Source organism: Puccinia triticina, chromosome 3A (assembly GCF_026914185.1).
Source record: "Puccinia triticina chromosome 3A, complete sequence".
NCBI classification, from domain to species: domain Eukaryota; kingdom Fungi; phylum Basidiomycota; class Pucciniomycetes; order Pucciniales; family Pucciniaceae; genus Puccinia; species Puccinia triticina.
The window spans coordinates 7,889,431-7,903,144 of NC_070560.1; the positions used below are offsets into that span (position 1 = coordinate 7,889,431).

Sequence of the window (13,714 nt, forward strand, 5' to 3'; positions counted from 1 at the left end):
ATATGTATTGGGCTGTATAGGAAAGACAGCGGCTGCGCCGCAACCCAGGTGTCATGTCCATGTCCACCCCTTTGCGCCACCCTCCGCCAGCCCATGGCACCATCCATCCACCCCGCCATTGCCATCGCCACCACCACCATCCACTCGCACCCGCCACCGTCCACTTGCACCCGCCACCGTCCACTCGCACCCGCCACCGTCCACTCGCACCCGCCACCGTCCACTCGCCCCCGCCACCGTCCACTCGCACCCGCCACCGTCCACTCGCCAACGGCACATAGGCAAGATCCCTTTGAGACGCCCACGGTGACTCAGAGCAGATCCGCCGCCGGAGCCCTTGACTCGCCACTGCCGACCACCCTCAAATCACAGCTCCTCCTCCTTGACCGCAACGGTAAACCACTCGCACCCGCCACCGTCCACTCGCCAACAGCACATAGGAGAGATCCCGAAATGGCCCAATCATGTGCATCACCTCGCCGAACCCCGTCCCGGCCACCATCTCGCCAGTCTACTCGCATCAGAACCCCCGCCTGCTCGAACGCTAATTCTCTTCAGACCAATGAAGATTCTCAGAGAAGATCAGAAGTTCCACCAAGCCCTAACAATTCTACTGGAAAATCAAAAAGAAAGCCGAAGAGAAAGAAAAGTGGTACTACTGCCGATAAGAATTTGGACGAAGTCGATGATGTGATAGATCACAAACAGGACTCGGACAACAATAACATGAAGGTCAAGAAGTTGAGAGGGAAACCAAAAAGTTCGTTTGATGATGTTTTCGATTACTTTGAACCCCCGTTCCATGCAAATGAAGGAGATACCGTAAGTGTTTTATTCATTTTTGACTTCAAGAAAGAGACAAGCTTCACACAACTAATATATTCCTGTTCTAGGGCGAGAAAATGATGTATAAGTGCAAGTGGTGCTCAACTGTTTACAAAAAAGGCGTTGGGACCAAATCGAACCTTATGAAGCATCGTGATGGTAATCAGCACCGTTTGCCCTGCTCATCACGAATGGACGCAATCGATAAAGGAGCCAATCTCCCGCCCACAGCAAAGGAAATCGAGAACGACATGCAAGAAGAACAACATGGAACAATGAAGACCTACGCAAAACACACAGCGTTTGACCCAAGGGTCTTTAACCAGCTTCTGGTACTTTGGCTCGTTCGATTCTCGCTACCCTGGTGCCGGATCAGAGACTTTCTATTGGGTGTTGCGTTCAACTATGCTTGAAGAGGTATTTTTCTCTATTCCCGGACTTGGGCAGCAACCAAGGCACATTGGCTCTATCTCAACCTGCAGAACAACGTTGTTTCCAGCTTACAGGTATGTTGTTTTGCTCGTTTTCTCATATGCAAAGCTGACCAAATCCAATCCTCCCCTTCCAGAAACTAAGCTCCAAATTCACATTGATCCATGATGTCTGGACCACAAAAGGTAACCATCATGCGTTTCTCGGAATCTCAGTTGCTTATGTTACTGCGGATTGGGAATTTAAAATCTCGCATCTCGGCATGAAGTTTATTGCATCAAGTCACAAGGGAAAGCTTTTGGCAATCCCGTTTGCTAATATTTTGACAAAATTTAAACTTGAAGACAAGATAAGTATTTTATTTCATTTCTCTAATTCACCGTCAATTTTCTGAACTAACACATTTGTGATGATGTGTTTTTTAATACATCTTAGCTCAAACAACTGATTCAGGCTTGAATAATTTCACGATGGCTTCAGAGATTGATCGGCTTATTTTCATCAAGACTGATATCGATCCCAACCTTTCAGCAAATCACATTAGATGTTTCTGCCATAAACTTGCGCTGATCCTCAATGCGGGGCTACGGGCGATCGAGCTATCAACAAAAGGGTTAGGTACATCCAAAAACGGCACGCTTGGCTTCACCCCCGCCTTGAACCCCATCGTGGAAGAATCTGAAGAAGTCAACGAAGCCGATCTGTATGTGACCGAGGACACAATTTTGGCATCCTCCAACAACAATCAAGTTGAGGAGAACGATCATGAGGCGTCCGATGAATGTGAGAGTGACGATGAGCCTGATCCATCGATTGTACCAGATGAAGGGAAAAATGTGATTGACAAAAGCTTAAAAAAGGTACGCTTCTTTCTGCATGTGTTCTAGTTTTTTTGAAGGCTGACAGTTGAATTTTCCGCCTAGGTTGACTTTGTCATCCAGAGGATCACATCCTCAGCAGCCAAGAGATCCGAGTACAACACGTGGTGCAAAAAACTTGACTTCGACGGGCCCAGCCTCATCTCCGGGTACGGTATTTGCTGGAACATTAAGTTCCAAAGTCGGGATTGAGGTTATCAAGCTCGAAAGATCATAGCAAAATTGATTGAAAACGAAAACGATCGAGTGGAACGAGAGGGTGGAAATCACTACTTCAACAATGTTCAAATCACAACGGAAGAGTGGAAGAATGTAAATAGATTAAATGACACTCTCAGTGTGAGTCGATCTTTGTTTTAGTCCCTTCAATTTCACACAACACTAATCTATCATGTACGATCTTATTTGTTAGGAATTTTATTATCTGACTAAGAAGATGGAGGGTGATTACTCCTCAGCATGTTTACTCATTTCCGAGTATCAACACATCAAATTGTTCATCAAGAAAAAGATGGAATCCTGCTCCGAACCCGAATTCCACACGATGTTTGCAAGGATGCTCACAAAGACGACTACATATCTCAACGAGGCAATGCGGTGTGATGCAATCCTCATCGCAACTGTTCTCAATCCCAGCTTCCGGCTATCAATCTTCAAGTTGTACTTCCCTTCCAAACACAGATATGTCTTTGATTTAATGAACAACCTCTTCAATACTCGGAAAGCTCAAGTTGACGCAGCATCAAGTTCAAGACCAGCCCCACCAGTTCTCAATAAACCCGACTCCAGCAAAAAAGTTCGAGAAGAGATCGACTACTTTCCTCAACCGGTTGAAGTCCCTTGTGCAGATGAGCTTACAATCTATCTCGAGGGTAAGCATAAGTTACCTACAGCTGAAGCAAGCGAATGCTTAAATTGGTGGAAAGTAAGTCTTTCTACTTTCTAACTGAACATATAAATTGGTTTTGAGCTTGAATGATATGATAGAACCATGGCCGAGAATTCCCAACGTTGGCCCTCCTCGCCCGAGACTATCTGGCTTGCTCGGCAACCTCTGCCAGTGTGGAGAGGTGTTTCTCAGCTGCAGCCGACACTTGTAGCAGCGATCGAGGGAGTCTCGCTGCAAGAACTATTGAGCGATGTGTCAGCTCGCATCAATGGATGGTCCAAGGTGTGAAGCCGGACAAAACTTTTGAGGATGCACAGAACATCATCACCCAGGCCACCGCGCAGAAGGCCCTTGAGAAACATTGAGTCTTGAAGACCTCAGTGTATAGTTTTTTTTAATTGACTCCTCATGATTGTATCTGGCAGCTGCCAAACTCTATGTACATCCAAAATAAAATCGAACTCACCTGCCTAAAATAGCGATCCCTGCAAGCCTGTATCTTTATCGTATTGGTATCGCAATGTGATACCAATACAACCAATCCTTTGGATCGGTTTCTTGATACAAGATTGAAGGATCGTATCGAGAAGTCAATACGATCCTGAAAATTTTGATACTCTGTATTGAAAAACCAATCCGATAACCTGGATTGGCCAATACGTGTCTTGTATTGGATTGGTTGCAGCGTTGCTTCACCCCGGTTCCACCCGCTGATGGAACCCGCTCGAGCTGTCATGGCTCACCCGCTGACGCGCCGCTGCTACCAGTCCACGTGTGTAGTCCCGCCGCAGTCCAGCCCTGTCTTTTTCCGCTCCGATCCGAATACCCAATCCGAAATCCGCAATCCGCAATCCGCAATCTGTGCATTCCAATCCGCGCGTGACTTTCCGTATGCTTTACTAGCATGCTTTCCTGACCTCATCCTCAGTGCTTATGTCACCGGAATGCACCATGCCTGAGTGGCTTTGTGCATTCCCCGCGTGGACATTCTACCGCGCTTGCCTATATAAATCACCACAGCGCCATTGAGAGTGCATAGGCAGAATTCCGCGCCGTGCACTTACCGCCAACCTCCCACAATGGCCCTGAATTGAAATTGTTTGTTACCAAGTACGTCAAGCAAGAAAAACCCGCCCTGGCTCTGCTCATCAAGGTCTGTCTCACGGGGGGGTACCCAACCTCTATTCCCTCATTGCGCACGTTTACTTGACTTTCCACCCAGATTTCAAAAAGGTGGACAAGGAAGTAATTCACCAGAAGCTTACCCCCGGCGCTAAGATCTGCTTGTGCTACCTGCGCTTTGTGGCCAACCATAAACAAAACACACAACGTCAACAATCAACCCGGAAGCAAATCTCATTCTGGGACAATATCAACAAGGACCTAGTCAGAATCAGGAAAAAGTTGCCCGCGTATGGTGTTGCATACTCTCAGCTCATCTTCCAGCTCAACCAACAACTCTGGAACGGTGAAAAGACCGTCAGCAATTTCAACGACAATCCGGCCGAGAACCAAGAGCCCCCTTCCAAGGAAGAAGTCATGGAGCGCGTGGCCTCCAGTGCTAAAAATCCACCCCCAATGGAAGTTGTATTACCTTCCAACTAAAATTCTTTCCCTCTTCTCTCTCTCTCCCCTCCCTTCTGTCTCTCCTCTCTCTACATGTATGTACAACCACATATTAGCCAAACAATAAATACACGCAGCAAGATAACCCAAGCAATTGTGATGGGCGGGCCCAATCCTGGAGCATTCCTCCCAATCAAGCCCAACAGGCCGCGCACTTTGAAAGGCCTTTGAAGAATCTTCCAAATGCCTTTGAAGGCCTGTTCAAATAAATTCAAAGCCTCTTCAAAGTTGGCATTCAAAGGGGCTTTCAAGTAGTAATACTTCAAAGTTTTTCCAAAGGCCTGCCAAAGAATCTTTGAATGTCCTTTGGAGAGCCTTCAGAGGAGGGTTTTCCTCCAAAGGCTCCCCAAAGGAAATTTGAAGTTCCATTAGAATCTTCCTTTGGAGGAACTTCATCAGATATTTTGACCAAGTGGCAACTGTCCGCTGCTGCTGACAGGAACTTTGGAGGCTCTCCGAAATACTTTTGGAGATACTTTGGAGTTTTGCATTCGCTGTGTACCAAATGAGCTGCCTGGCAGCTGTAGACAAGCACATTGGGTTTGGCAAGAACTCTCAGCAGCGGTGGGTAGTTACAATACGCTACTATAACCGCCGTTATCTGCGTAGCGTAACACTTGCCGTTACTGCGCTCAGGCGTTAGCGCTAATAGTAACAACCAGTTGTAACTCCGGGCCCGTATCGTAACAGGCCTGATTTTTTTGGTGCGTTACTCGCGTTAACCACCGGTTAACGAGATAAAGAGGGGCAAATGGCCCCCTCTGTATCATATTCAGTCCAATATCTCCCCCTCTGTGTGGGCAGATATTGTAACGGATGTCAAATTTCAAACATCCTGGGTGTGTGATATTGTAACGCACTTCCGTTACGCTTAACGGTAACGGTAACAAGAGAAAAATTGTTACGATATCGGTACGTTACCAATAACCGTACTGTAACTACCCACCGTTGCTCTCAGAAAGGCTTCATGACGGAAGCCTTGGAAATCTTACTGGCTTGCTGAGCAGGGAAAGAGATAAGTCGGATAAGCTTTCCAAGAGTCCGCCATGCTCTGCCATGCTGATACACACTGCAGCTCCCTGGAGGTCCTTGATAATTTAAGATTTGCTCATCTAAAAGCTTGCTGAGGACTGGCAGAAAGCTGATACTTGCCAAGACTCCCGGCCAGCTGATCCAAAATTTGTACTTGCCAACCACACTTGGCAAGCCACTAAGCTTTCCAAGGACTCCCAAATGTCAAGCCATCCTGGGAGTCCTTGGCAAACCCAATGGGTTTGTCTCAGTATTCCAGAAAGCCGGTGCCCGGGCACCAATAAAGGCTATCATGTTGATCAGGGACCTGACCACAGGAACCTGACCAGCTTGCTTCAACATTCCAGCATGCTGCGAGGGGCCCTCTGCCTTGCCGGAGGCCTCAAAAAATTAAAAATCTAGCGTGTGTCAAACTTAACAAAGTCCCTCAAGACTTTGGGCCCCCGGGGGGTAGGTACTAGGCTGAACTTGCGAAGCGAGCCTCTGTCAGGAGGGACTTAGACCATACCTCCCCATTTTGGTGCACGGAGAATGGATTTTTTGTACCTCTTTTCACTTTCTTCATTGTACACTTTTCATATAAGAACAAAATTTCTGATTTTTTTGGCTGGTTGTCAGCGCAAGATACTATTCAAGAGCCTTGTTTTTTTTTATCTTTATGTACTGCCAGATATATCCTCTGAGAAATTAACCAAGCAAAGATGCTTGCAAAGAGATAACCAACTCGGTAAGGGAGATCTGTAGATATTTCATTTTGTCAGAGCACGGGACCTCATTCAATTACCCCGCCTTACCTAAGGTGTAGCTAGTTTGAGGACCGTGCTCACCACTGTGCCGGTGAGTAGAGAACTGAGATGGATGAAAGTAAGTCCTGAACAAGCAGCAACAACTGTCCCAACTAAGAGAGTTTGAGGCAAAACTAGAGGTGTATTTCTGTCAGACAAGAGAAAAACAAGAAGAAAGAAAGGAGGCAGAAAAACAAGAATGTACCTAGAGGACCAGGATGGAAAAGCTACAAAAAACAGGAGACAAAAAGAAACAAAATAACAAACAAACAAGAGAAGAGACTGAGAGATGATAAGTCAGTGAGTGAACAAGGGTCTGGGAGGAAACACAAGACAACAAGAAAGAAGAGACAAGTACCACTACTCTAAACTCTAACCGCTGTGATCCCGTGAAAACAACGACAACAATGAGTGATTTGACCGTTTGTTTGTTTGCTAGTGTGTTGGATTTGATTGGTTCCGGATGGGATAGGGACGAACTTAACACAGGTCCCTCGCTGCTGCGGGCGTCTGGTCTTGCAAAGCAAGCCTCCAATAGCCCTCGGCAGGAGGGACTTGCGCGCTATCACCCCCTTTCACAGAGCCTAGAAACTCCATTTAGCTGGGTGGTTTTTTCAAACCATCACAGTTTCTTGCATTCATAACATTAAACCTTAATTATTTGCTTGGCGCAGAGCCTTGCTTCTTGCCTGTCATCTGATACAATCTTAGTTATTTTACACAACTCCTTCAAATAGAAATAAATTTTCAAAGTTGACCAAACCTTGGAATTTACTGAAGTCAAGTAACAGAAGAGATCCGTGCTCAATGAAATATACATATTGTTTTTTTTTGACTTACAGTCCAGCCTCTGAGCCCTCGATTGCCGGCACAGACCCGCCATCCATTGAGACTGTATAGCCCTCTGGATGACCGGTAAAGACCGGCCATAATCAAAGGGATATGTACAACCTCTCAATGACCAGTATGTTCTGGTCATTGAGAGTATACAACCCTCTTGATGACCGGTCTGTGCCGGTCATCGAGGGGACTTGACACTTCTGATGACCGGTATTGACCGGTCATTGGGAGGACACGACCCTCTCAATGACCGGTACTGTGCCGTTCATTGAGAGTCCCCTCAATGACCGGTTGATCCCGCTCATCCTCAAGCTAGCTGGGTGTCAAACAGGCTATGTATTGACCAGAGAGTCCGTGCTCTCATTTAATAATTACTTTCTGCAAAGTTGGGCTATAGAGTCGGTAACGGTCTTGAGGTTTATTTGTCTTGTGTAATTTCTCAGGCCATACATGTATCAGTACATAAAGAAAAAAATAGAAGCCTCAGCAGTAGCATGTTGAGCTGATCTGGAGCAAAAAAAACAAGTTTATCATGGAATGGGAGAGGTAAAAGGGGAAAAGTGAAAAGTGGGGTGAAAATTGCATTCTCCGTGCGCCAGAAAGTGGAGGTACGGTATAAGTCCCTCCTGCCAAGGGCTGTCAGAGGCTTGCTTTGCGAGTCACACGCCCGCAGCAGCGAGGGACTTTGTTAACTTCGGGATAGGGAACAGACAAGGGGAGCGGGCGAGCTCAAACTGAGTTTGGGAAAGTTGAGAGCACAGGCTGTGCAGAGCGCACGCGCGACCTTGTAAGGGTTTCTCCCTTACTGAAACAGAAGTCAAGCTAGATGCACATATGCATATGCATCTACATTGTAGGATCCACTATATAAGCTTGTAATACTCGACTGCTCTCATTCTCTCTTTTTTCCCCAAGCTGGTCTTCACCTTGAGGTTCCCCTTTCCATCCCTTCTCACGACTCATTAGTGAAATATCATTCTTTTATATAGACTCCTGGCCTTTGGCCCTCCGTCCCACCGACCCTTCCAGTGAGGGTTCACTGAACCCTTACAGACCTCAAACCTGAAATCTGACACCAACATGTCCAATAACAAATCCACCTCAGATGTCTCCAAAGAGCACCCGCCAGCCAGGTTGAGTCCCCTCAATGACCAGCACAGACCGGTCATCAAGAGGTTGTACATATCCCTTCAATGACCTGTCTGTACCGGTCATCCAGGGAGTTGTACATATCCCCTTGATGACTGGTCTGTACCGGTCATCCAGAGGGTTGTATGGTCTTGATGGCCGGTCTGTGCCGGTGATCAAGGGCTCAGAGAGCTGACTGTAAGTCAAAAAAAAAAATGTATAAATTCATTGAGCACAGATCTTCTCTGTTACTCAACTTCAGTAAACTCCAAGGTAGTTACTTGGATGATTTTTTTTGTACTTGAAGAATTTGTGCAATAGAACTCAGATTGTACTGGATGATAGGCAAGAACAAAGGCTTTGTGTCTAGCAAATCTTTAGGCCTTTAGGTTCTGAGGGCAAGGAACTGTGATGGTTTGAAGAAACCACTCAGCCAAACTCAGAATCTTGGCACGCCAAAAAAGGGCGATAGCGCGCAAGTCCCTCCTGCCGAGGGCTATCGGAGGCTTGCTTTGCAAGACCAGACGCCCGCAGCAGCGGGGGACTTGGGTTAAGTTCTAGCGTGTGTACGCGGAAAACCGCCTACATTCCGCAGCATCCACGACGATGCCGGGTCGTAAAACCACGCGTAAACACCAAAAACCCACATTCTTTGTAGCAAGGCTAACACATTTGTGATTACTGACTGTCAAAATAAATCTGAGCCTTAACCTGTAGATGAAATTCCAGCACTTAGCCCAGCGTGGCAGCGTGCATCGACCGGGGACGAGTATCTGAGATACTCAAAACAGAGACCCTGTGAGTAGTGGCCTTGAAAAGTCTCGAAATATTGGCTTGCCTGAAGATTGGATGAAGGGTTGTAGAGCAGAGCTACATAGAACTATTCAGGGCATGCACCACAACAGGTACTTCAAAATAGGAGTAGATTTTTCCTTTTCAAGAGAGCATTTGTGGCGTAAGTCCAGTTGTGGAATTATACGCATTGGAGATTGACATTTTATCAGCTGGTGGACCCTTGTGGGTGAGCTTCAATGAGACTGAGATGAAAAATTGGGAAAATGCAGTCCAATGCAGTGTTCCAAAACGGAAGCTCTTCCCAGGCAACGGCAAGTTAATTAATACAGCTGAGATGTTTTGTGGGGATGAAACACCATCTGCAGAGGAATTCCCAGCGCAGCGGATAGTCCGCAACTTAACCATTGTGGCTGCGGAAACCCCACTCGACTGCTGTGGCGCTCTGCAGACCCCACTGGACCCAACAGACTCCGCAAAGAACCCCCTCGCCAGCTAGCAGTGTTTTGTTGAAAGGCGAAAAAAAATCTATTAGCCTACTTACCCCAACCGACTAGGTGCTTCTTATCCCATCGGCCTATCGTTGAAGACACAATCAAACTCACTTCAATTTGACCACGCAGCTCGATGTCACCCCTTCCGCCAACTTCTGTCCAGGTGGGCGATACCACCGTTACTGCCGGCGACCTGCTGGTGGGACAACATCTGCGTCGCGTAATACGACTACCTGAGCCCTCGCGTACCCGGGCATGGATTGCGACGATGTTTGAAGCTGATCCGGATGGCGAGATCGAGCAGGTGGCACTCTGGGGCATGTATCGCATGCAGTTCGAACCCCATCACGTGGAGGATGCCGTGGCCCCTATTCCACCTTTGGCTGTTGCCACCGACGTGATCACCGTCATGGAAAGCGTATTTAGGCCAGACAGTTACATTGCTGCCGACGGACAGAAGAGATATGTCATCAGAGGCCTCAAGTTGAGACCCGCCATCGAACGTGATGCTGTTCTTGTACGTTCACCCAGCCCCAACTCGTCTTTCTTTCAATTCTTTTTTCAATCACATTTTACTGATAGGAAAAATCAATCTGGCTGGTTTCCATTTAGGATGACATGTTCCGAGCACCTGAGTCTACCACATCCGTGGCTGCACCTTCGACTCCTCATCAGTTGGCCAACGCTACCAACAGCCTCAATACGGGCAACAGTGCGAATCATCATCAAGTTCATCAAACCCAGCCAGTCCCCCCACCGCTCCCGGCTGCGCGGTCGGCAGACTTACTCGATGAGACTGACATATTGAAGATCGTTTCCTTTCCGGAACCTTATCGAACGCGTTTATGGATCGCCTCGCTCTTTGAACCTGATCCTACGAGCAATCCCGGCCCCGGTGGCGGCGGAGTAGAACAAGTCACCCTTTGGCAACTTTATCAAAAACAACTTACACAATATGTTGTCGAGGGCGCCCCCAGCGATAAATTTGTTCCTCCATTGGCTCCCGCTACAGAGGTCATCAAAGCGGTTCAAGATGTCTTTCCTGAAGGACGAGTCGTAGTTCGACTAGAAGATGGTAAAACACACTACATGATTATTGGCATCAAACTGCGTCCAAGCAATTTCCGATCCCCTGCCCTTGTTGAGTTTTGTTCGATCTGATTCTATCCAACTATGAGGACAATGTCCCCTTCACTCTTGTCAAGTTTGCTTACACATTCTCTTCCCCCTTTCACCTCGCCCTGCAGAAAAATTTGCTCAGTATCACAGCTACCAAGATACCTAACAATACTACCCACAACGGATCAGTCGCAAGTTCACCTCAAACTGATGCTGTGGCTCCACAATTGATCTCTAAAGTTGATTCACTCGTCAAAACTGTCGAGGAACTCCAAAGTGTGATTAAGAAGCAAGAATCAACAATCAGACAAGAGCTGTGAGTCAATTGATGAATCTATGATCCAGATGGATTCCCTCTCGGCTAGAATCTCCAGCAAGCAGCTCTTTTTTGACAAAACTTAAAATGAATTGATCAATCTGGTTCCTCTTCCCATTTCTTTTCTTGGGCGATAGTGCGTGGAGCGCCACCAGGCAAATCAACCTTCGCACTTCGGATACCCGCACCTCAGTATTGCGTCCGCTTTCTATTGCCCCTCCTCAGAGCACGCCAACATTTCCTGTCGATTTCCCGAAGACCGTGGAAGAAGCACAAAATCTCGACCGTAAGTAGGGACTTTCCTATCTGAATCGAAAAGCATACTGATCAACTGAGTTACATATTTGGCTTATTTTTCTAGATACGCAATGTGTCGCACTTCTAGAAAGATATGGGCAATCTAATCTGATCATTGAAGGAAACGAGGATAAAACTCGGACTGGGTTATTAGAATTCATTGGTTGTGTCCCCCAAGAGTCGGCTTCAGCTGAAACTCACGCTTCCGTCGGTCCAAATGTCAATTCTATGGTTTGACCTAAACACAAACCAAATATATATCCAATTTCTCTTCTCCCCTTTTAATTCCTCCAGAAAAAATTTGTATACAGTTGAATGGTCTCTCTCTCTCTCTCTCACTCTCTCTTCCCCTTCCTGGTTTGCATGACTTAATTGAGAATAAAATCGTTTGGGGTATCTTAAAAAAGGCAGACAAAATGCTTCCTATCAGGTTGTATATGCAAGCTCACAAACTGTCTCTGGCATTTCTATCGTCAGATGTCAAGTTTCTTTCTCTGCAACTACATTATCTAGAGAAGTAGGGAGAAAGTAGTTCCCTGATAGTGCTTGCTTGCTTCTAGTAGCCCCACCAGCCCGAGAGTAAATCAATGACTGACGCGAAAAAAACTACAAGGCCCTGACTCCGCAATAAATCCAATTTTGGGAAAATGGCTGGCCGGGCCGGCGGGCCGCCGCAATGCAATATGTGCATGCATAATGCATCCAGAGTGTGGAGTCTCAAGTCGGGTAAGCCCGGGGGTCCGGGGACAAACTTGCATTTTCGGAAATCCGACATCAGGCGCTTCTATTGGTCCCGTTGGAACACAAGAGTGAAGGATGCCCCCCAAAACGCGGTGAGTATCATGTGTTCACATGAGTCAGTTATGAATCAGTGATTGATCATGGCAAATCGACAGGACGGTATTGGTCAAGTTAGTCTCAACTGCTGGTCAGTTTTCCTTTCCTCGCCCTTCAAGTCAGCCAGCGATGCTCAATGGCTCTTCAAAGGTACCGGATTTTTCTACACAACCACGAAAGTAAGGACGGCGGAACGAAAGATCGCCCGGATGAAGTACGACCCGCGAGGTATGACTCATCGAGCCTTGTTCTGATTTCCTTGACAATATTTTACCCACGCTGACTGCCATCCCTCTCATTCGTTTTTTGCCAAACTGGTCAAAATAAACAAATAATGTCAAAGTCAACAAGCATGTTTTGTTTACTGAGCAGAAGATCAAGTAAAAAGAAAATCGAATAATGCAAATTGTCGTTTGAAAAAAGCTTGGACACCGTTTTGTGTATGCTTTTCCAATGTCATGCAGCGGTGGGTAGTTACAATACGCTACGATAACCGCCGTTATCTGCGTAGAATTTCGGGCTCTGATGAATCCTGGAGCCAATCATAAAATGGGTCGCGCTCTGATTGTTCTCCCTCAAGAAAGACAACAGCTCAGAAGTCGGTGGCTGGGGGCCGTCATCGAAAGAAATCCCCATCTCCCCCTGAGGCGCGGTTACGATACTGCAGTATGGGTAGAAAATTTCAACTTCATTCCTTCGAGTGTATATTGCAGATGAAACATCGAAACTCACTCTCTGGGGGAAGTACATTTAGAAACCGTCCAGCTGCAAACTTTCCTGGGGTTCGAGACTGTTGAATCGGAGTAAAAGGGGTACTCGGCAGCTCCGTTGTTTAAAATCGAAGGCCTCATGGAAGGAATAAGGCCTCGAGATTTAGCTCTTTGATAGCGTTTGACCCAAGCAGAGAGTGGTTTTGGTCCTGGCTCGTCTTCCGGTGGGTAAGAGAAATTATTGATGCTGCCTTCGTGATGCCGCGCCAAAGATGGCTCAAACTTAGCACAAGAAGGTGAGCCAAGTAGTCTCGGAATACACGCCAACGCAGCTAGGATGATAACATCCCGGGTTCGTGATCTCTATAAAAATTCTGGATCCCAATATTATTCAGGATGGGGGGACAATGTCAGAGTACCGTTACCTTCGCCTTCGTGATACCCAAGCTTTAGGCACAAAAGAGAATCGTGTTTTATGTCCAAAACTCTCCTTCGATCAATCTAGTTTCATGTCTTCTGGGATGACGGGTGACGGAAAATAGCATTACTCAGGCTGTGATGGAGTGTGAACATGCAGCTTCTTGGTCTCGGATTGTCGGGCATGTTGGCGTATGTTTGAGCTCACGATTGATATGCTTCAAAGGATGGAAGAAGAGCCATCTGCTGAAACTTGAGGACATTGCGAGGGAAAGGCACGTGTAGTGACGTTAAGGC

The 13,714-nt window shown here is 46.8% G+C and overlaps 1 protein-coding gene across 1 annotated transcript; it reads left to right on the top strand.

The window, feature by feature from the left end:
- Positions 1 to 453: 453 nt before the first annotated feature.
- PtA15_3A840 (uncharacterized protein) lies at positions 454 to 12,544 on the top strand (the record flags this gene model as incomplete). The annotated part of the gene is made up of 8 exons (XM_053167848.1): positions 454 to 822; positions 9,744 to 9,784; positions 9,851 to 10,238; positions 10,334 to 10,861; positions 10,969 to 11,156; positions 11,294 to 11,442; positions 11,518 to 11,660; positions 12,410 to 12,544. 8 exons carry the CDS (start codon positions 454 to 456, stop codon positions 12,542 to 12,544), a joined length of 1,941 nt encoding a protein of 646 aa, XP_053019024.1.
- Between the last annotated feature and the right edge of the window lie 1,170 nt (positions 12,545 to 13,714).